This window comes from Quercus suber, unplaced genomic scaffold, assembly GCF_002906115.3.
Source record: "Quercus suber isolate HL8 unplaced genomic scaffold, Cork oak 2.0 scaffold_1, whole genome shotgun sequence".
NCBI classification, from domain to species: Eukaryota; Viridiplantae; Streptophyta; class Magnoliopsida; order Fagales; family Fagaceae; genus Quercus; species Quercus suber.
Genome location: NW_027069468.1, coordinates 1,811,684 through 1,836,365, shown reverse-complemented (window position 1 = coordinate 1,836,365; position 24,682 = coordinate 1,811,684). Strand labels below are relative to the sequence as shown.

At 33.0% G+C, this 24,682-nt stretch overlaps 1 protein-coding gene across 1 annotated transcript; it reads left to right on the top strand.

The window, feature by feature from the left end:
- The first annotated feature begins 9,406 nt into the window (after positions 1 to 9,406).
- On the top strand, positions 9,407 to 11,372 carry LOC111996828 (protein GOLVEN 7). The gene is made up of 4 exons (XM_065776074.1): positions 9,407 to 9,481; positions 10,569 to 10,691; positions 10,797 to 10,840; positions 10,938 to 11,372. The coding sequence occupies exons 2-4, from the start codon at positions 10,610 to 10,612 to the stop codon at positions 11,244 to 11,246; spliced, it is 435 nt and encodes a 144-aa protein (XP_065632146.1). The 5' UTR covers positions 9,407 to 9,481; positions 10,569 to 10,609; the 3' UTR covers positions 11,247 to 11,372.
- The last annotated feature ends 13,310 nt before the right edge of the window (positions 11,373 to 24,682 follow it).

The following is a 24,682-nucleotide window of genomic DNA, read 5'->3' as shown; positions in this document are numbered from 1 at the left end:
AATTTAATTTTGAAAGAGAATAAGTTAGCATTTTATGTCCATTGTTTTGCTCATCAACTTCAATTGACACTTGTTGCCGTTGCTAAAAATCACATTAATATTGCTAAATTTTTTTATGTGGTTAGTAATTTAGTAACTGTTGTTGAAGGCTCTTGTAAGAGACAAGATGCTTTTCGAGATGCACAATTTGCCAAAATTAAAGAAGATTTAGAGAATGGTGTACGTAAAAGTGGGCAAGGTTTGAATCAAGAGACAAATCTTAAATGCCCTGGTGATACATGTTGGGGATCAAATTATGGGACTATTCTCAACTTGATTTTGATGTTCTCTGCTGTTGTTGATGTACTTGAGATTGTTGAAGAAGATGGCCTTTCCGACCAAAAGTTGAAGCTTGATCTATTATAAGGTCAATTCTATCTTTTGAATTTGTCTTTACTCTACACTTGATGAAAAACATTTTAGGGATCACAAATGAGTTGTCAATAGTATTGGAAAAAAAAAATCAAGATATAGTAAATGCTATGGATCTTGTTAAAGTGCTTAAGTAACGGTTGCAAGTGATGAGAGATGATGAATGGAGATGTTTATTGGTTGAAGTATCTTCATTTTGTACCACACACGATATTTCTATCTTGAACATGGATGAAACATTTGTAGTTAGTGGGAGGCCGCAACGCAACACTCAACAAAAGACAAATTTACATCATCATCGTGTTGAGCTATTCTATACAGTCATAGATATGTAACTTGAAGAGCTTAACAACCGCTTATCTGAGGTGAATACCGATTTGTTACTTTTTATGGCTTGCTTAAATCCAAGTAATTCATTTGCAGCTTTCGATAAGGAAAAATTGATACGTCTAGCTAAGTTCTATCCCTCTGATTTTCTTAGGACAGATATTTTGGCACTTGATTCTCAACTTCAGAATTATATTTTTGATATGCGCAGCAATGACTTCTTTTTAGAGCTTCAAGGAGTTAGTGAACTTGCTGAAAAGTTAGTCAGCACAAGGAAGCATGAGACTTATCTCTTAGTCTATTTGCTTGTGAAGTTAGGTTTGACCCTTCCAATTGCTACTGCAATAGTAGAAAGAAATTTTTCAGCAATGAAATATATAAAGAATGAACTGTACAATCGAATGAGAGATCAATGGATGAATGATTGCTTGATTGTGTATATTGAAAAAGATGTAACTTGTAGCATTGATAATGAAACTATCATGCAACGATTTCAAAATATGAAAACTCGTAGAAGACAATTGTAAATTTTATGTATTTGCGTGTTTTTTTTATTGTTATTGTTATCAATATATAAAATTTTCTTTTTATTAAATTGTGTAATTTATGCTTGTTAAGGAATACCCTAACAAAATTTCCTAGAGTCACCATTGATCATCTTCATCTTCATCTTCACTTTCATGTTCATCTTCAAAGTCTTCAATCTCTTCCTCTATACCCTTAAAAGCCAAGTTTTTACTCTTTCCACCTTTTCTCATTGAGCCTAATCCCATTTCATAGGTTTGAAGGTTCCCTACAAGCTTAATCAAAGGAAGTTGATCAATGTCCTTCACTTCTTTAATGGTAGTGATCTTGGCATGGAATCTTTCAAGTAAGGAGCTAAGGATTTTCCTAACAATCTTGGATTTTTCTATAGATTCTCCAAGGTTGAAGGCAGAATTCACAATATCCTTTAGTTTAGCATAGAACTCATCAAAAGTCTCATCTTCTTCCATCCTTATTTCTTCAAAATTACTAGTGAGTCTTTAAAGCTTTACAGTCTTTACTGCCTTGGTACCTTCATAAGTAGTCTCAAGAATGATCCATGCTTCCTTAGCAACTTCTGTGGATGATATTTTCTTGAATTCCTCATTGGTCACCCCACAAAAGAAAGCATTAAAGGCCTACTGTTGAAATTTGCTGCTATGATTATTGCTTCATCCCAATCCACTAGCACTTCCTTTGGCTTAATCCAGCCAACTTCAATAGCTTACCATACTTGTTCACCTAGAGCCTGCAAAAAAACTTTCATAACTTTCCAGTATGCATAATTAGTGCCATCAAATAAATGAGGAATCAAAAGAGATTGTCCACTATCCATGACAACAGGGGTCAAGAATCACACTTTAGAAATTAATCCAATTAGAGTGTACTTGCTCTGATACCACTTGTTGGAAAATTTAGACCCCGGTTGATAGAATTAGCAAGTTTTAAACCCAAGTTGTTAATTAGATTTATTATGAATAAACCTTGTTAAAACAAACTAATATCAATATCATGTAAAAATCATGCATAGCGGAAAAGTAAATGAGACAAGATATGATGACCTAGGAAATCCAATGAAACAAACTAGTTTCACAGTAAAAAACCTAAGGGAAACCTTCCTGAAAAGCAATTCACAATAGTAAAGAAAAGTTCTAGATCTAGTACAAAACTTTTGTCCCTAGACTCTATAATCCCTGTAGATAAATTTAAAGTAGAAACCTTCTACTGCTTCAGAACCTTTGAACTCTTCAATATATGAACGTCACCCTTTTTGCATAGATCCAGTACATGACTAACCAATGATGCACGACTCCCAGTACGTGACTAACACGCCAACTTAAAAAAGATGTTGGCTGCAAAGTTCTTCACTTCATCAGCAATGAAAATCAAGAAGCACTTGGTTACAAAACCCTAAGGCACAAAAACGTAGTAACTTCTTTCAAAGAGAATAAGACATTGGTCACTTTTTACCTGTATTCTCCTTGTATTCTCTTATGTGACGGCTTCTAAAAATAAGCCTTATATATGTCTAGGGTTGTGAGAAAAGAAACCCTACACAAATACATAAGCATGGGCCTAAAAGGCTTATGCCCATAAAATCCTTAATCCTTAATAGAGTGTAGGCTTTAGAGGAAGAGAATGGATTAGCCTATTGGTGCATGCCTGTCATCACACTCTTGCCTACTATCTTTTTTTCCTTCTCCTTATTTCGTTACTTTGCTTTTTCCATTCTTTTCTTTTTTTTAGTTCTTCCTCATGTGATATTGTTTTTACTGATGTTGCTGTGATGTGATTGTTGTAATGTTGATGCCTTTACTATGCACGGTGAGGGCTCCTTATATACTACATGTCATGACTGGTTTTTTACTATTTCACTGTTTAACCCCTTTTGTCTGGGTGTGGGTGTCCTTCCAGACCACTCACTGGTTTGTCAGCTGCCATCACCACTTACCTGTGCTGGCCGTGCCACATCTTATCACCAGCCAAAGATTTGATTTTGTTTACTTGTTCACCATGGCATTCCCATTTGGAACAAGGTGGGCATTCTCTCTCACTATCCCTTATGGCATGCACCCAGTGGTTCTAACTCATCTTTCCCTCTTTTGGGTGGTATGTCATCCCAACAAGACATTTTCTCCCCAAAGAGTTTGAGCAGGAACCCCAAAATAGGCTCCCCCTTCTCCCCACCGCCAAACCATACCCTTTCTTACCTCTAGCCCATGGCCCACCATTCCTGTATTGGCTAGGTATAAGTTGGTGGTGCCTGAGCCTTATGCATGCTCCACTTCCGTGTGTGTCCAAAGCTTATCTGTTGCTCATGCATTTGCCATGGCCTGGAGGCTCGTCTGTGTGTTTTGCTGCTCATTCTTGACCTCTTGTGGCATGAACTAGTTTCTTGATCCTTCATTCTTTATTGCTTGCTTCCTTCAAGGGTTGGGCCTTTGCTTGATTATGGGCTTTTCTCTCCTTAATCCACTCTTTGCTCTTTCCATAAACTTGCCAGAATTCCAACCATATCACTCTGTTATTCCTGCCGTGGTGTTATTTGATCCATGCTTGCTGGGCTTCTTTTGGGCCTACTGCATGCTTTTCTTTCACTTAATTACAGTGAACTAGTATTGTCATTAGGCTTACATTCATGCTACTTTGGGCCTTCTTGACCCATTCCATTGCTTACGGGCTTCCTTGGCCCATTTCTTCCTCTTTGGGCATCCTTAGCCCATTTTCTTTCCTTGATCATCCTTTGCCCATTCCAATCCTGTATTCCCATAGGTTTTTGCTAACTCTTTTGAGCTTCCTCGACCCAATTACCATATCCTTTACCTTTGGGGTTTATGGGCTTTCCATCAACCCCTTACTCACTTACTTCATCACTTTGGGCCTGCCTCGGCCCATCCTTGCTTTTATACTGCCCATGAGTTTACTACTTCTTTCTCTGGGATCCTTTAGGCCTGCTTGCTTCCTTTGAAGCCCATTTCTTATTTTCTAGGTCTATGATCCATTATTCCTGCCATTCGGGCTTAATGATTTTTTCTCTCAATTTATTAACTCTTTTCTGCCCATATTGTTGGGCTTCTTCCTGCTATTGGGCTTTTGAGCATCAACAATTGTTAAAAAATAAGTCTAAGTATTCATAATTTATGCTAGTTTGATACTTTGGTTTCACTATTATCACACTTATGAATGTTTCTCATACATGTCTACAATTTTAAATTTATATTTTTAACTTTACTGTAACCAAATTATTTTAACATGTACTTTGTTATTTGATATCTAAAAATCTTTACTCATTACAGAATGCTCAACCATTCATCTTTTAATTCATTTGTATATAGTTATGTAAATGTCTTAATTGTTTCCTTAAAACTTACAACAAACAATTAAACCAATATTGTCTTTATTTTATTTTATTTTTCCAAAAAAAAAAGTTTTAAAAAATGGTTCAGGTCACAAGTCAGGTTGACTCATAAAAAACATAGGTCGGGTCACGGGTTAACTCATTTTTGCTTAGGATCAAAAAAATCGGGTTCAAATCGGGTATTTTTTGGGCTGGGTCAGATTGGTCAAAAAAATTTGATCTGTTTTGCCATGTCTACTTAAGGGGGGAGCTCGTTGGGCTAGGGGGACGATGCCCCCCAACCCCATGGCCATAACATGGCTCTGTCCATGGAGTTTGGATTAGTGATCAACTAAAGCAAGATCTCTTATTGCTAAATACATAAATTGGATTATCCATTTTTTCCTTCCAATAAAGTTATCATCTTTTGTGTGTGCCAAGAGTGGTGTAACTTAATAGCATTGCTTATACCTCTCCATAGATAGAATTTGTACTCAAATCACCCCCACTTATTGTAAGGGGAAAATGATATCATATTCTAGCGTCTTTAGATAGTTATGGAGAGAGGCTATGCATTCCCCTCTGAAAATGTTTTAAAGTTTTCTTAGCGTGTGTGTGTAAAAAAGTTTAGATATAAGGGCCAAAATGGATATTTACTTCTAATTTGAAAACTATGGAGCAAAATGCTCATGTTTTGAAACTATTTAGCAAAATGTCCATCTTTTGAACCTAATTAGCAATATCATGTTCTATGCATATTTTGTCATGTTCTATGCTAATGTTGAGTTACAAGTGAAACTCAACATTAGCAATATCATGTTCTATGCATATTTTGTCACTTAATTTTTTTTGAAAATTTAAGTGGAACTCGACATTATTAATGTTAAGTTTTACTTTAAAATATACATAGAACTCGATTTTGAGGATATTGAGTTTTACACAGAACTCGATTTTGTTAAAATTAAGTTCCAAAACAGGAGCATTTTGCTAAATAGTTTCAAAACATGAGTATTTTGCTATATAGTTTTCAAATTAGGAGAAATACCCATTTTGCCCTAATAAACTTATATATATATATATATATATATATCTCCCTCCCTCCAAATTAAAACTAAGAACTCCAAATTAATCGCTAACCTAAATTAATCTATAAAAAAAAAAAAAAAAAAAAATACTTATATATATATATATATATATATCCCTCCCTCCAAATTAAAACTAAGAACTCCAAATTAATCGCTAACCTAAATTAATCTATAAAAAAAATATATATATATATATCTTAACTTATATGTATGTTTGCCATTGCAGTTTCCATGTTTTGATGGATCCAATATTAAAAGTTTGGATCTTTGGGTTTTAAGTGATAATATCAATTATTTGCACTTAAAAGATTGTTTGAGTGATTTTTATTTTTTGTTTATGTGTAGCTTTGTTTGTTTATTTTAATTTTTTACTTAACAACAAAAAATTAAATCGTTAGAAAAAATTAACAACACTAATTGGTTTTTTTAAGTAGAAATAATATTGACCATATAATGTAAAATATGATTTTTTTTTTTTTTGGTAAACTGAATATTTGGTCCCTATCCTTTACATCATATTTCAATTTGGTCCCTAACTTTTCAATTGTGTAAATTTGGTTCCTAACTTTTTAGTGTTGTGTCAATTTAGTCATTGTCATTATATCTTGGATGATAATTACTAACATGGCAAATGACCAAAATAAAATTTTAGTTTATTCTCACATCAATGAAAGCTAATTTTTTATTTTGGCCATTAAACACGTCATCAATTTTCATTCAAAAAATAACAGTAGGAAGTAAATTGACATGATACTGAAAGGTTAAGGTTCAAATTGACACAATTGAAAAGTTAAGGATCAAATTGAAATATAGTTGTGGGGCCTGTTACCTAAAAAAGGTACAGTAGCCCTCAGAATTGGGCCCAGGGCCCAAAGGCCCGATCCGAGGATACGCGTATGTCCGAGGACAGCCTAAAGAAGTTTTATTCACGTTAAATAGGTGATATGAAAGGTATAAACAGGTGTTATATACGGTGGTATAGCACACGTCCGAGGACGCCAAAGTCCGAGGTGAAGGTAATCTTCGTACTGACTGAAAGATTCTGCCAGGTTGTAGCTGAATTGGAAGTTGGATATAGCTTAAAGAGGCGTCGGAGAAGGTAGAAAATATCTTTAAAGTCTATCACCTCCTCATTAAATGCTGTCCACCTAACACTCTGGCGCATTAATGTGGAGGTGATACTTGAATAGTAACTAAGCAGCTTTATGACCACTAAGCTGAAGGTTCCGGTAGGGACTAGATGGGACAGAAAGGAGCTCCCAGGATAAGAACTACACGTGTACAAAGGAAACAAGAGGAGAAACGAAGTATATAATGTAGAAACGAAGAAAACAAAGGGACTTCTGATCAGAGAAAGAAAAAAGAAAAAAGATAGAGAGAATAACAGACCAATTGAAAGAGGGCCGAGGAGAGTTTTTCCTCATAGAGCGAATCAATAGTATCCCTTGTTACTTGATGAGTAGAACCCTTCCTGAAAAACAGTACTAGTTCTTGAGCCCTACTCTATAAATTTATTGTTTGGGCTTATTGGGCTGAAAACCCAACACTCAATTCAAATTGACTAAATAGTGTATAGGATAGGACCAAAAACGTAGTTTACTCTTCTTCTTCTTCTTCTTCTTCTTTTTTTCCTTTTTTTTTTTTTTTTTTTGGGTAGTTAAAGCTATTTCCATCATAGAAGGGTTGTAATTCTATTTACTTTTCTAGTTTTGCTACAATTATGAAAAAAGCATTTTTAATTATGAATATTTTCAAAATTAGTACTTTTATTTACTTCGCAACAATAAAAGATGATTTTTAATGGATTATTTGATTTTGCAAATTGAAATGAAAAATTTCTTAAAATTCAGTACATAATCAAACATTAATGATAATGAGTTAAAAAAATTTCCAAATGAGCAAGTTTAAATGTAACAAAAAAATCATTTTATCTTTTATGTTGCTTACATTTTTGTTAATATTGAATATATTTTATATTTTTTCATGATTAATTTAGTTTTGATTTTAGAATTTTTTATATTTTCAATTTTGTCAATTTTTTATTCATGTTTTTTTAGTTTTTATTTATTTATTTATTTTTTTTATATATAAGATAGAAATTCTACTCTAACTTAATCTAAATGTATATGAATTTTTAGTTTTAGAGGTTAGATCTTGATGCGATAACAATTGTCTTCCACCTAGAGCAACAAGTTGTGGGCTCGAACCAGGAATTAATCTCTTAAAAAGAAAATGAATTGATGGTAAGAGTGCCTACTAATCATCTCTCCCAAACACTACAAAATTGGGAGTTTTGGAGACTTAATACAACTTTTATACGCCACCCCTCGAAAAGAAAAGGAAAAAGAAACAATCCAAACTTTTTTTTTTTTTTTGCAAAAGAAACAATCCAAACTTCGTACATTCTTGATCAAATTCTATAATTTTTGGAACTTTCACAAAGGGTATGTTAGTTATTAAATATCTGAGTCACTCTTACTACTTGGAATTGGAAGCTCTCTTTACCAGAAGACATAAGGAATTTCAGATAGCAAATTTTGACTTTCATAGAGGAACATGTTGACCATATTGCTGCTTTTATCAAAGGCAAAGTAAAGTAATTCTAAAATATTTTATATTGAGTTGATTTGAAAGCGGGAAATTGAGTTTATATCATAACATACTTTGCTTAGTTGTGTGTAAATGTGTCTACCAATTGATTATTAAAAAAAAAAAAAGTGTCTACCAATTGTTTAATAATTGATTAATTATTACAAATTCTACGATTCCAATATTCATGTTATTTTCTTGTAATATTCTTATTACTTCCCGGGTTAATTACACTAAAGCTACAGTTATTTTGAGTTCAAAATCGATTTGTCAACCTATGATTTAGAAAGGTTCGTTTTAGTCCCTCAAGGTTTTCATAAACCTAAAGTAGTATTATGATTGCAATGAGGTTGCTATTTTGTTATCTAGACTTACTTTACCTTTCAAAGAATGTTATTCAGAGGTGGAGGTGGAGATTTTGTAACAATTTTATACTTCCTTTTAATTAAAAGTTTGAGTAAAGTTTAATTTTTTAAATTATAAATTGTCATATCAAATTCGATCCAACCACAAGTAAGTAACGTGCAATTATCAATTTTAATTGTTTTAATTTAAAGTTTGGTTTATAATTATCAAGAGTTTTATAATTCTATTAATTGGCATATCTTTAAAGTTTCCAATTCAGAGTTCAAATATCCATCTTTCCCCAACTATTGACCCAATTATAAAAATAAAAAGAATTTTCTGTAACTATTTGTTAGCTAGGTTAATTATAGCAGAGCCAAGTTAATAGCTAAAGCCCATATTCGCGCTTGTTCCCTGAAAATAAGGACAGAGAGTAATCAGTAATTTTTTTTTTTTTTTTTGAAACAAGAGTAATCAGTATTGTGATCCTCACTCACCCATATTCACATCCCAATACTATGTTGCTCTATGACTGTGACCCACTTAAAGACTTCCCTTTCCCATGCGCATGAAGAATCGTAAAAGACGCAGCACAATGTTGAGAAAGTTCAATATATAGGCTTCAAAATTAAACAATTTGTCTAAGTGAACCGAACCAGCGTATTTACTCATGGGGTATTGTTTTGATCATTCATGAGCATGAAATGAACGAGGAGACACTTCAAAGAATTAATGAGCTTATTTATTTTCTCCTAAAGCTTATCACACTTGGAGTAGTATATAAAGAAGAAGCCTCATAGATTAGTAACATTCAAGTACGGAGAGAGAGCTTATACCAATCCAACGAAGTACTTCATAACTGGTATATTTGCTTTGACCTTTTTGCGTTGTGTATTTGTTTACTTCTCTATTTTTGTTTATAGTTTTTTTTTTTTTTTTTTTTAACAAACAAAACTAATTTTGTATTTATGTCCTTGATATGTACGGGGGGCCATGGAAGAACATGCTTGTGAATATAGTATATAGGCTTATTTTCATTCAATATAACAATATCGCACAATTTCCAACTATGAAAGATACTTGCAGAAGTACGTAAGATGGTTTAGGCACCCCCCATAGTAAGACACACAAACACAGTCCTCTAGGATACCCACTGAAATGAAGTCGGAATGAACGCTTTCGGTCCGCTAATTCCAATGTTCTATATATAGTTTCCATAACAACTCTGTGGTCCAATCCATAATGGTTTATTTAGTAATTCCAGGAAATTTACTTGGTATGTCTAATCACAATTGCCCGTTTTCCACAGACTAGATATGGAAACCGGTCAGGGCAAGTTATGAGGGCGTGTTCTTCAACTTATTTCCATAATAGTCACAGGTTTCACATTTTAGTACATGTCAACGAAGATTACTAAGCCTAAAACAATGAAACTAGCTAGCTAATGGAGGAGTAAAAAATGAATAGAAAAAGCATGCATGGGGCCTTGGAGCTAGCCTTGGACTTCGCCAACCTCGGTGTTCCATGCAAACCTTTTCTCGTTGATTGCATGGCGGCAGACAGGCGCAGAACACACTCATCTTCTATTCCACGATACCGAATGTAGCACATCAATAAGATTTTCTCTCTCTCTAGGACCATTGATCATGCGAAATATCAGTTTATCATATTATTGTTTTCATTTAAATTACATTGAGATTCTCGAATTGGCAATCCAACTGACACATCGTGCTTTTATATTAGTGTGATTGTACCTATTTGTAATTAATAACCAATCATTTTTAAAATATATATACATGGAAAGGCAGGTGGATGTTGGAACAATAGTCCTAGCTATCTTTGACTTTGGTGTTAAATCCTATATTTGACTAGGGAACTAAGTGCATGTAATTCTCTATTAAGCTCAAATCCTGCTTCAGTTAATCCTCTCTGCTACATTTTGAAACTAGGAAACGTACATATACAAAGAAGAAAATTAAGAGAGAGACAGATGACGCCTACAAAGTTCGGATGCCTTTTGTTTGTACTTCTAGGTACTGCTGCTTTGCTCTCCTTGGCACATTCAACCATAGGTATTTAGTTTTACTTCTTACTTTTTCATATTTTTATGTATTTTCGTGTATACAATAAAATGTTTAGCAGCTTTATCTAAGTGCGAATTTTTTTTTTCTTCAAAGATGATAATGCAGCCACGGAAGTTATTGCTGGTACAAGTTCAAAGGTTAGTAGATATTTTGATCGATATAATGTTTTGCATATTATAGTCTCTAGTTTCGTTCTTTTCTTAAATTTGATTAAAGGTTTCATGTATTTATCAGGTACTTCTCGGTGAGGTAAAGGCTGCAACTGCTTCCACCAATATTTTAGGGATCAGGGGAAGGAAAATGGCGGTTGACAATGTCATGAAGCCGGAAAAGAAAAATGAGCATGATGCAGTTGGAGGGACCTCAATGTTTTCAAGCTCAAACAAAGTTGCTGGGAAATGTGGGAGTGAAGAGAACAATGGCTCAAATTTTGAATGTGAGAAAAACTTGAGTCATTTTTCTGAAGGGGTTGATGAGGCAGGTGTTATAGCTTTCAATGCTGATTACCATGCCCCAAGGCACCACCCACCTAAGAATAACTAATGAAAAATCTCCTGTCAAAAAAAAAAAAAACTAATGAAAAATCAGTTAGCAGAGACAAAAAACAGGACAAATGAAAAATTAGTAATTATTGTTAATGAATAAAGTATGTCATTTGGTATTTCTCTTCTTTAGTGTTCTTTTATAAATTCGTCTAGTTAATTTTGAAGTACTTGTATTTATAAGTGTTGCGAAATGGTGAATTTTGTGATGATAATATGGGGTGATTTGACTGAAGCAAAATGATGCAGTTCTGTGTTTGATAATTATTTCATGATTAAGATCTATTTATCTCACTATTAGTTTCCTTGTGGACGAAGATATGAAACACTGAATCTATTAGACTATTAAGTCTCAATTATATAACCTAAAGTTTTGTTTCCTTGTTTCAAATTTCTTTATATGTGACATTTCTCAATTGTAGATCCACAATGGGAATACGAGAATAGATCGTAAGAGGCTGTTTGGCACCAACTTTTTCATCACTCAATTTCCGTCACTCAATTTTCATCACTCATCACTCATCACTCATTACTCATAACTCATCATTCATCACTCATCACTCTAAAATACTATGTTTGTTTGGCACCATCACTCATTTCTCATCACTCAATATTTTCACACTATTTGTGGACCCCATTTCTGTCACACACTGCAGCTTTTTTATTTTATTATTTTTTTTTTGCTTTTTTTTTTTCAGAGTACCCACAGACCCGAACCCATAAGAAAGGAAAAAAAAAAAAAAAAAGAAAAAAGAAAGTTCAGATCATCCGAACCCAAGAAAGAAAAAAAAATTAAAAGAGGGAAGAACACCAGGAGACTGAACCCAGGTGAAGAAAGGAAAAAAAAAAAAAAAAAGAGAGGAAGAAAGGGGGACGTGAACCCAGGTGAAGAAGGAGAAAAAAAAAAAACAAAAGGAAGAACGAACCCAGGGAAGAATGGGAAAGAAAAAGAAAAAAAGAAAAAAAAGAAAAGAAAAGGGAAGAACGAACCCAGGAGAAGAAAGGGGAAAGAAAAAAAAAGAAAAAAAGAAAAGGAAGAACGAACCACAGGAGAAGAAAGAAAGAAGAAAAAAAAAAAGTTGGTTTGGTCAAAAGGTGCGGCTGTGGGTCCCTCATGTGTGTTTATTACAAGTTTGCCATTGAGTTATGAGAAATTGAGAATTGAAAACTGAAAACAGCCAAAAGTTGTTTTCAGTTTCCACAACTCATAACTCAAAAAGTAGAGAATTGAGTATTGGAAATAGAGTTATGGAAATAGAGTATTGGTGCAGGCAAACGAGTATTTTGCTATGGGTCCCACCATTTTGAGAATTGAGTTATGAAAACTGAGAATTGAGTCATGAAAATTGTCAATCCAAACAGCCTCTAAATGTTTTGGTTTCAGTTTCTTTTTCTTCTCTTTTCTTTTCTTTTTCTCCCTTTTTTTTTTTTTTTTTTTTGGAGTTAATGTTTTGGTTTTAGGTTGATTCTTGTAGTGGTGGATTTCTTATTTTCCTTCAATGGTTACAAGTTGAACTAGAAAAGTTAAAACTTATTTTGAAAATATTTTATGCCCCAAAATGAGTATATGAAATTCACAAGTACGATATCAAAGAAATTTATTATCCAAATTTAAGTAGTAAAACCTCGAAAAAACCAATTTTAATTCTCTATATCAAATTATTAATTGCAATCAAACTAAGGTCCGTTTGGATACAGCTGAAAACTGAAAACTGAAACTGAAAACTGAAAAACACTGTAGCTAAATAATTTTTAAATGTGTGAATAGTATCATGGGATCCATTTTTAATGAAAAAGTTGCTGAAAAGTGAAAATTGTGGGTCCGTTAACAGTAAAATTTGGGTTGAAATGTCAAACTTTGCGGTTACTGTTACAGTACATAAACAGTAAAAAAGACTGAAACCGTGAAAAAAAAAATAATGCTGAAACGCAAACGCGCGTTTCAGCTTTTTCACCCAAGCCAAACGGTCTCTAAATAATAATGAGTGAAAACCCTATTGTACCATAATTGTTCATATTAATAATTATATTAATGGATGCCATTATATTATTTTTTTTTGAAACAATCAAATAAGTGTCACCTGTTATAAAAGTTGAGGTTTATTTTTTTTTCTATTTTTTTTTCTTCCACTTTACTCTTTTTTCTTTCTCTATTATTGTTCCAAGTGTTTGCAGCCAACTTCTTGCAATATGTACGTCATACATCTGTGGGTTCTCCCAAATTTTGAGATTGTGACTACATGCAATAGTTGCATTTGCATGAGATACATTATCATTACCATGTAGGGATTAAAAAGGAATGATAGGAAAGTTTGTTTCTAGATAAGAAGTATATATATTTTAGATATGGTAGAATTTAAACCTCTTATATATAGCGTCCACTTTATAATAATTTTTTATCTAGAAGATACCATGATTTTTTTTTTTTTTTTTTGAGAAATGACTGAGATTTCGTTCAAATTGCAAAGAAACAAAAATATCCAAATACAAGCCAGGCAAACTAACAACCAACAGAAAAAACTATTTAGTTTTTTGGTGTAGGAAGAATTTGAATTCCAAATTTCTTATTCATTGATTAAAAAACTTTACTAGTTGTGATAATTGTTAACTTGTGTTATTTGTTGTTAACTTGTATACCTCGGTGGTACGGCAGGTCTGCGGCCAAAGATAATAGTTGATTTTTTTTTTTTTTCTTCTGAAAGAGTATTAGTTGAAATTGTTAAATGTAAAAATGAGAAAAGACATCTCTACCTACCTACATTTTTTTCTTTTTGAGAAGACCTGCCTACATTATTGATATCCCTGTATCTTAGCTAAAAAAAGAAAAATATAGGAGTAATAAAATATCCTTGCTGTAATGGTGTTCTCCAACATAACAAAAGATAGACATGTTATCCGAATTTTATGTATCATTTGGCAAAGCTACCACTCACAAGTCGCCATGTCACGAGTTGTGAGTGGTAGATGTGTTCTAGTGGGTCTATGTGGGTCTATATCTCTACCACTTCCAACTGTCAGCGAGTTGTAACCAAAGTTGTATAAAATGGTGTAGTCCTCACATTGCTCATCATTTATTGTGCAACATTTGCAATGTCGCTTGTCATATTATAAGGAACCCTATGATTTTAAAAAATGAATATATATATATATATATATATATATTTTCTTTTTCTTTTTTCTTTTTCTTTTTCAATTTTCACTCCCAACCTGACAGTCTAATTCAACCCAACTCAATCCTTATTTAGCGGGTATGCAAGGTCAAGTTGGAGTGATTTTCGACCCAATCCACTAATGTCGGGTTGAAAAATTTCTAACCAAACGAATGGTGAGTTGATTTAGGGTGAGTTTGTTTAAACTTTTTTGAACTGTGCTTTTTGAAAAAATGACGATTTTAAAAAGTGTGTTATGAAATTAAGTTTTTTATTTGAAGTAGAGCGTTTGGTAAAAGTTGTCAAAAAAGTGTGTGTGTGTGTGTGTGTGTGTTTTTTGGTTTTAAAGCCGAGTGTTTGGCTAACACTTATGAAAGTGGTGGTTTAAGTTATAAATTATCAAAAAAGACAATATACATATATATATATATATTTTATAAAAGATAAAAATTATACTATAACTTAATCTAAGTGTATATGTGTGTAAAACTCCTTCCTGAATACTTGAACTCTAGTCTTGCCCCCCACACCCCACAAGCATTTATACTTATGAAGTGACCATTGCACTAAGGGTGTGCAGTTGTGTATGTATATATATAAATAAAAGAAAATTCTTTGTTTTAATGACTTCTTAATAGTAAATGACACTTTTAATTTTTCTTAGAATGGAATACACCATCATTATCCTTAAACTTAATAATTTTGGTTGTATAAATCTTTGCAACAAATTTTTATTGAGACTTATATTTTTCTTTTTGTAATTATTATACACATTAATTATTAATTATTAATAGTAAATTAGTAACGAATCTTTTCAAATTATTTTTTCACTTAATGAAAGTTATAGACACAACATTTTCACAAAAATTTCACAATAAAATCTATGTAACAAGTTGTTAATAGTAGATTAAAAATAATAATAATGTCCGTAGTAGGCCAAGATGAAAACTAATAACAACTTGCTACGTAAACCTTTTTATGAAAATATTGTGTCAATAGCACAATTTTTTTAAAAAGAAAAATAGCACTAATTTAAAAAGTTTAGGGATACAATAAAATGTCACAATATTTTCACAATTCTTTTTGTTTTTAGTTGTGGTCAATCCTAGTCTAACTTTTTATTGATTTATTTAATTTTCTTTTGACATATGAAAGATTTGACACCTCAACTGTTGTGAAAATATTGTGATAATTTTTTGTGTCCTAATGTAATTGTAATTTTTATTTTTGTAAATTTCCTTATATGATAACAAATGTACCCCACTCAAACCAATTTTTATTTTTCTTCACTTTTTTTCTCATCCACCCGTTTCATCCCAATTTCCATCAAATATCTTTTCTTTTCCTCCACCCACCAACATGCCTCTTCTTCAGTTCTTCTTCTTCACCCAAAGAACTGCAGTAGTCTATTTGGATTTATGGGTTTATGTTGGAATTGAAAATTGTACATTGATTTAGAATTTTGCAATCTGTTTGGTGGGTTAGAATTTGAAGGAAATAAGGAAAAGAAAGAAGAACCACTACTACCTACACAGTGGGATTCTTCTTTTGGGCTTATTGCAATTGACGAGGATGGAGCATAGAGTGCAAGAAAATTTTTCTCCTCCGAGACGGTGTGTATATATATATATATATATATACATTAGAGATTTGGGTAAAATTGGAATTTCAAAATAAAAACAAGGGTAGTTTAGGGATAATACTTAAAATGACCAAAGATAACATTTACAAACCATATGGCATTTTCGCATTGCAGCTCCAAAAGCCCGATACAAAAACTCAAGAAAAGAAATTGCTTTTTGGGCTCAAAATGCAACATCCAAAAGTCTTGCCAAACACCAAAAAAAAAAGTTTGAAAAAGCAAAGGTGACTTTTTGCCCCAAAAAGTTGAACCAAACGGGCACTTAGTGATCATGGTGGTGCATAACATCAATCTTGTGCATTGATCTAGTGCTCCATCGAGATATGATCGTCACTTGAGTCTGATGGCTAAATTTGGTGCTCTAGCAAGATCAGCCTTCCATTCGGCGACTTGGTGGCAGTGTGTGTGTGTGTATGTTTAAATGAGTTTCTAGTGTGGTGTTTGCGTTTTTGGTTGTGTTCCTATTTCTCGAGATAAAATTCATTGTTTTTTTGAGACGGTGTGTATATATATATATATATATATATTAGAGATTTGGGTAAAATTGGAATTTCAAAATAAAAACAAGGGTAGTTTAGGGATAATACTTAAAATGACCAAAGATAACATTTACAAACCATATGGCATTTTCGCATCGCAGCTCCAAAAGCCCGATACAAAAACTCAAGAAAAGAAATTGCTTTTTGGGCTCAAAATGCAACATCCAAAAGTCTTGCCAAACACCAAAAAAAGAAGTTTGAAAAAGCAAAGGTGACTTTTTGCCCCAAAAAGTTGAACCAAACGGGCACTTAGTGATCATGGTGGTGCATAACATCAATCTTGTGCATTGATCTAGTGCTCCATCGAGATATGATCGTCACTTGAGTCTGATGGCTAAATTTGGTGCTCTAGCAAGATCAGCCTTCCATTTGGCGACTTGGTGGCAGTGTGTGTGTGTGTGTATGTTTAAATGAGTTTCTAGTGTGGTGTTTGCGTTTTTGGTTGTGTTCCTATTTCTCGAGATAAAATTCATTGTTTTTGAAAATGATGGAATGACAAAAAAAGAAAAAGATGTGTGTGTGTGTGTGTGTAAATGAGTTTCTAGTGCGGCATTTGTGTTTTTGGTTGCGTTTTTGTTTGCAAAGAGAAAATTCATTGTTTTTGGAAAGGATGGGATGAGAAAAACAATGATAAATAATTGAGAGATAAAATAAAATATAAATAAAATAATGATAGTGTATTGAGTTTGGTATAGTTGTATGTGAATTGTAGATTACCTATTTGGCTAAAAATGCACTGAGCTTGATATGAATGCTCTAAGGCCTTATCTTGGGTTTATCGGCCCTTTATTCTTCATTTCCTATATTATTTCATTAAGTAAACTAGGGTCCAAATCCTTTCTCCCCAACTATTAAATTATTAAAAAAAACTAGCGAGATGAGATAATAATTTTTGGAATATTGATTAAAGAGTTAACTCATCTCATCCGTTTATCTCTTTTTCTATTATTTAAATAATTTGATGGTTACACTTACAATAGAGGAGGGGGCAATTGAAACATAGATGTCTCCATTGGAAGCATGCAAAAGATGTCAACCAATTGAGCTTTAAGGCTGCTAGCATCCATTTATCTTTTTGGGATAAATAATACAATATTTTATTTGAAAGAAGCATGACCTATAGAATAGAAAAATTTTAATTGTGGGATTATAAATTCATGTAGAATTAACTATGCCACTTGATGTAATTTAAGGCACTCTAAGAGTTTCAAAATTAAACTTTAGGGAATGATACAAATATAGATGCATATGCAAGACGCATGAGACGTCTTCCTCTGCATTTTCTTCTTATTGACATTCACATTGTCCATGGAAGAATTATTGTCATGAGAAGCAATAAATATTAAGAGCATTAGAAACTGGTGTGCTAAAAAAATGCTACGTAACGGCGCGTCAAGCTCTCTGGTTGGCCAAGGAGTTGGGTTTCCAAAGGTTGATTGTTGAAGGGGATTCGAAATCTATTATCAATGCCATCAACAATGAGAATATGGTCCGATCTGAGTTCAGACATATCTTGCAAGACATTAAATCTCTTATTCCATCTTTCTGTTTTGTTTTGTTTTGCCATGTTAGAAGACAAGGAAATTGTATGGCTCATTGTTTAGCTAGAAGAGCTATTTCTAGCTCTCTGGATGTTTGGATGGAGTCTGTTCCTCCAGATATACTTGATGTTTACAATGCTGATCTTCCTTTGATTGAATAATAATCTCCCTTGAAAGGGGTTTCTCAAAAAAAAAAAAGCTACTTTAATACACTATTTCATAATTCACCATATATCTCATTTATTATTTTAAAACATCACTCATAAAAATAACCTAAAATAACCCTACCATTAAAAAAAAAAAAACCTCACCACATGAAACCAACAAAACCAAGCTATCCATTATAAATTTTCCAATCAAAACCCAAATAATACCAACCCATTGCGAAAACCCCAAACCACAAACCCACCACAAAAATATTCGAAAATATACAAATTCCCAACAAACCCACCAACGATTTAATCCCAAAATTATCACCATTCCACCATTAAATTCCACAAAATTGTCCTAAATCAAACCAAATCCACCAAGTTTTTCGCTATGCAAACCCACCACCACAAACCCATCACAAACCTCAAACCCACCACCAAAACTAAACTGAGACCAAAATCAACCATACCATTGCAACCTAATCATAGCCACAACCCACAAAGATTGGCGAGAGAGAGAGAGAGAGTTTAATTTATAAAAGAAAATGAGTAAGAGATGTTATAGTGACGAATACTAAAAGCATATCACTCTAGCATATTTGTAAATTTGTTTAATGAAACTTGTTTTTTGTTATTAGGTATGCCAAAAAAGAATTTTGAGTGTTTACACACCCAATGCTAAAAGCATTCATATCCGGAGTTGTAAAACTCCAGATATGCTAAATTTTAGCATTAAACCACTAAATAAATGCATTACCCAAGAGATTAGTTGTAAAGAAATTCACAACTTAGCTACAGAACCATCCTAAATTTAGAAAACATTGTAGCAATGTTCCAAACTTAAAATAATATTATTCCCTATCCTCCTAAAATGTTCCAAACCTAGCACTCTAGCACACTGTCCCTTTACCCATTTTCTCATCATTCTATCGCTCTATATATAGACACCTCATTTTGTACCCATTAATAAATTTTGGTCCCTGACTCCAATGATGAGCTTGAAATATGTCAATCAAGGGTAATTAAAGAGTTCACAATAGTTTGGAAGTAATCACAACTCAAAAGTGCTCAAATTGCTTTGAAAACAATGCCGAAAAATGACATTTGCTTATTGTTTTGACCATAACTTTTGATCCACAAAGAATTTTTAAGTGAAATTTATTTCATTAGAAAGTAAACATCCTGGGCTTCAATTTGAACATAAATCTGCCTAATTTAGATTTATATTGAGTGAGTTATGACTGTTTGAAATCAGGCTATTAGAGTAGTCAAATTTAGGGTATCTGTATGCATGAATCAAGTGTGCATGCGCACACTCGAAAGATGCGTATGCACACTCGTTTTTTGGGTAGTGAAACTTCATTTTGAAGGGCTCAAAATATCATTCTTTGATGTGGGCCAACCCCTAGACCCTTGGGAACATCCAAAGACCTCTAAAAAGTCTTGAAAACCCTAATTTTAACTTATAAATACCCATCTTATATCTCCAATCAAACCCTAACTAGAGTGAGTTTATTTTTTGCCTCCATCTTCTCTAAAACCCTAGTTAATCTTTTCTAAACTCACACACAGACCTGAGTATTTTTTTTAATGATCGAAAAACCTTTCTTTAGTTAGTTATAAGCCAGAAACTGGTTCTTAAATTAGTTTTACAAAACCTTTTGTTCTTGACTTGTGATTATTAACAATTATTGTGTTCTTCAATTATCTTTGTCCTCTCAATCTAATCTTTGTGTTGTAGGTACTGAGGGGTTGATTAAACAAACTCTAAACTTATAGTCTCATAATCTTAAGCAAGGTGAGTGTTCTTTCCATGAACTCCTTCTTTGTTTAATAGGATTCACATGAGTTTATTAATATAGTCTTTTCTAATTGTTATATTTGATTTATTTTTTGTTTTTAATTCTTTTTATATGTGTTAATTTGATTTTAGGTTGTTTATAATCTTTTTTGGTTGTTCTTGTTTTATTATTTTGGTTTTATGTAAAGTTTAACATAATAATTTATTTTATGTTAGTTTAGTATTCTTACTTGATTTTGTTTCATGTTTATTTGTTTATATTGATAATTTTTTTATTTGCATTATGTTAGTTTAGCATTTAGGGTTTCTAACATGCTTATTTGATCTCACATGTTATATCATTGTTTGTTATAACGTGCAAATTGTAATTTTTCTAGATCTATGCTAGAGGATGCATACGCATCATTGAGTATGCGTGTGCATGGTTTTGAGTATGCGTGTGCATGGTTTCGACCATGCATACGCATCGTTGAGTATGTGTACGCACCTCGAACCCAGATTTGACAAAAATCTTTTTTTTTTTTAATCATTTTTCACATGTTATTTGATTCTGTTTGACTCTATATTAGGTTAATTAATTGTGTTTGATTATTTTCCATGTTTATTTTGGTATTTTTGCCATGTTTAGTTTATTTTATTTTCCTTGTGTTTTATTTAATTGTTATCTTTTCATTTTTAAAATAATTTTTGATTTGTGTCTTATTTGTTTCCTTTTATTTTGTTATATGATATTTAACACGTTGTGTGTGTTATTTTAATTAAGTGCATGATGTATGTTTAGGGTTAAATATTAGGGCTCTTTTAATAGTTTCTTATTCAAATATGGCCTAACAACACAAAATGGATGCCGGCCGGCAAGCCAACCAGTCTTAGATGCCTAACACCTTCCCAAGCCATACCCAAACTCTAGACCCACAATCTGGTATGCAGACCTATGTATTTAAGTGAGTGGCCCAAAACGCCCAAAATGGTTCCTAGACCTAATTTAGGTGGCAATTCCATTTTTCATCCTCAGTCCGGTCCATGCCAAGGCTGGGGCATACTTCCTTGCGCCCACACTATCCCTCTCTCTTTAGACCGAAGATTCAAGGGTTTTTGAGTGTGGGTTAAGTTTTTGTTTGAGTCATCTCAAATCGAAGCTCCGTTGATGTTAGGAGTTTTGTTTAGGTCCTCTTGGTGATGCGACTATCTCTCACCATTTGGGTCATGATCAGTCGTTTGGGTCAGCGGGGTTAAGTATCTCAGCTTCATCACGGTGGATTGTCGCTTTTGTGACAAGATTGGATGCTTCGGGTGGTCATAAATCGTTTGATTTAGAAAGTTTGCTCACAGATTCAACTTGAATTACCAGTAATGTGTCGCTACCCATATCTTTCTATTGATTGATACTATATTTGGGATTGTGGGTCCATTAGACTAATTGTAAGAATGTTGGTTTTCATGAAGGGGGTGTGTAGTATTGGGGTTAATTTTGTTTCTATTTGTATGGGATAGGTAGAATTAATTAATGTTTAGTAAGAATTTTTGTTTTATTGAAATTCATTGTAATTGCATAGATTTGTTTAGGATGCGTCCGAATGTTTAGTTTTAAACCCTTACCAAATTCCTTTAATTGAACTAAAACCCGTAGCCAAGACGAAATTGAATCCTACTAAATCAGCTTGCAAAATAATCATGACCTAATTGGCCAAGAATATGTGGGACCTACTTCTGTAATGATTAACACGCTAAGTTTCTGTTTATCTTTAAATTTACCTATTGAGAGAGAGACCCTTTTGTCTTGAACCTTGATTTTCACACTTTGTCTTGTTCTAGTTCTTAGTAGCCTACCAGAACATTAACATTGCTTTCACACACTCCTTCCCATTGTCAATCTTTAAAGTTTTCAGGCTATAATTTGAATACCAAATCAGAGGAATGACACACTACAGTACCATTTTTTTACCCCATGAGTTTGGCTTAAAACATTGGAAAGCTCAATGCAACTTAGCAAATGGGAAGTCAATTATAGCTCGTGATGTTGACACAGCTCGTTTCAAGAATACTATCTTAAACATGGCCTCTTGTTTTTTACCGGGGATTCTTGAATCTAGTTTTGTTAAAACTCCATGCACCATTGTTAAAAATCCATTCTCTATGTATTTCTTCCAAGTTCCAACTGTATTGTGATCTCTTTGCTCTTGGTTGTCTTATTTACATTTAAGAATTTAATTGTGGGAGAAATTTTAAATGCTTGCTTAAGTTGTTGTCTTATTTTATCATCTTATATTCTTGGCGATTTGGGTGCTTTGTAGGAGTGTCTTTAAGTAGGTTGTGTTATTATTTACATTACCTATTTAAAATGGATGGATTCATAAGATGACATATAACTATATGCTAATATCTTACGAGGGATTCCAATTTCAAAGTACCATTTTTAAGTGGGTCTTAAAATACTTCAATGCCCATCCAAGATTCTTTGTTGGAAGTTGAAATTGTTACCCTTAAGACAACGAAATGGGGTGGCAACTTAAGTGTAGATGAAGACAACCTTCTTGTCTCTACATAGCTTAATATTTTCATGGATGCCGTGCATGGTAATGAGCAAAAGCAAGAGACATTTTGTGAGAAAGTTTGGCAATACTTTTGCGAAACAATACCTTTGGAACCACACATTCTTCTTCCTCTCTATCAAGTCGACGGGGAACAATTAACAGGGAGACAAGTAAATTTGCTAGGTTCATTGCTAAAGTTGAAGCTCGAAATCAAAGTGGTACGATTGACCAAACGAATGTATAAATTAATGCAATGGTGTCACAATATTAATTTACCAATAGTTTGAAGATACTAATTATGTTCTATTTTTCCAAAAAAAAAAAAAATAGTTGGATGAAGTGAAGGCTCTATATAAAGCATCATCCAAAATGCAATTTTCCTATTTGAACATTGTTGGCTTGTGTTGAAGAACCAACCAAAGTAGAGTATGCCTAAGGAAAGATTAAAAGGGTTACCTCAAACTTTGAGTTCAATAGATCAAGTTGGTAGTAATGATGATGACACAATGGTGCTCGAAAGACCTGTGAGAGACTTGTGAGAGACCGGGAAAATTGGGTGCTCTCAAAAAAAGAGATTTGGGGTGCTTTTAAGGCACCTCTCTTTCTAGGTAAGTGGTGTGAAGTCGCCACTTATTTTTTATACAAAAAAAAAAAGAAAAAATAAATACAAAATACATTATCAAAATAATTCATTGTCATTGATTGAATAAAGAAAAGTACAACTTTGGTAAATTAACCTTACAAGGCTTTGGGTCCTAGTTACAATCTATGTAAAAGAATACAAAACTTGGTCCTAGTTACAATCTACCAAAATTAAAAGACAAACACTAATATACCTATGAAACTAATTAGCAAAAATCCAAGTTAACAAATTATGAAGCAAATCCAAAACATAAGTTAAATCCATATAATTCCCCAAAATCCAGACTCATGCCGGTAAAGAGAAAGCACTATCTTGATTTCCTTTTACGACCATATTCAGGTCACACTGTTATATTACTACCCCAACCTATAAGAGGCATTGTCAGATTAACTATTGAAATTGATATTAAGGTTGCCAACATAGAATGACCAAAAATTAAACAAGACAGACAAAAAGCATATGAATTGCAAGAGAAATTTGAACGCTTACTCACTGAGACTGGAGTTAATAATCCGTCCAAAAAAATGGAAACGAAACTAGGAAAAGTAACGAAATAGCCTAATTGCAAATCGACACATGCATATGAGCACTATACGATGGCACATTGCCTATCCTTTTAGAAAAAGCAAACAGCCCAGAGAAATTTCGCACATTTTCTTACTAGCCAAACAGGGAAATAGAGAACCCAAATATGCCTTTAACCTACAAATGCGTGCAAGCAGAACATAATAATCAACCAAAAAAATAAACACTAAAATCAACATAATCCAACAGAAATTTTAATATAAAAAAAAAAATAATTCTCAAAAGTTAAATCATACCCAGGTAAACCTTAATGCGATCCTTGGCCCCAATTCCAGAATTTGAAGCAAACCCACATGAACAAACACAAAGGAAACAGTATAAAAATGTGAAATTGCCTCCAAAAACAATAACACAAAAATAAAAAAAAATTAATATTACAAAATAAATTAATACTCAACCTAAATCATTACCAAGTAAATCTTAATGCAAACTTTGGCCTCAATTCTAGAATTTGAAGCAAACCCACATGAACAAACAGAGGAAATAGTATTAAAAATGTGAAATTGCTTCCGAAAACAAAAACACAAATTTTATAATTAAAAAAAAAAAAAAAAAATCACTGAAGTGAAGGCCCAGTGAAGTTCACTCACCCAAGTTGAAGAACCCAACTCGCCTTCATTTCTTGGGCTCGGTGATGACATGCATATTTTCAAAAACCCGAACCCTAACGGAGGCTTTTTTGACACAGTGAGAGAGAGAGAGAGAGAGAGTGTATGTAAGAGACTCGGTGAGAGAGAGAGATTGTAAGAGAGGAAGGAAAACAAAGCTTACCTGAATTTCTGGTAGATACCAATTATTCTAATCCCAATGTTGATGCTCGAAATTTGTCCTTCAAATATGATAAAAATAATCCA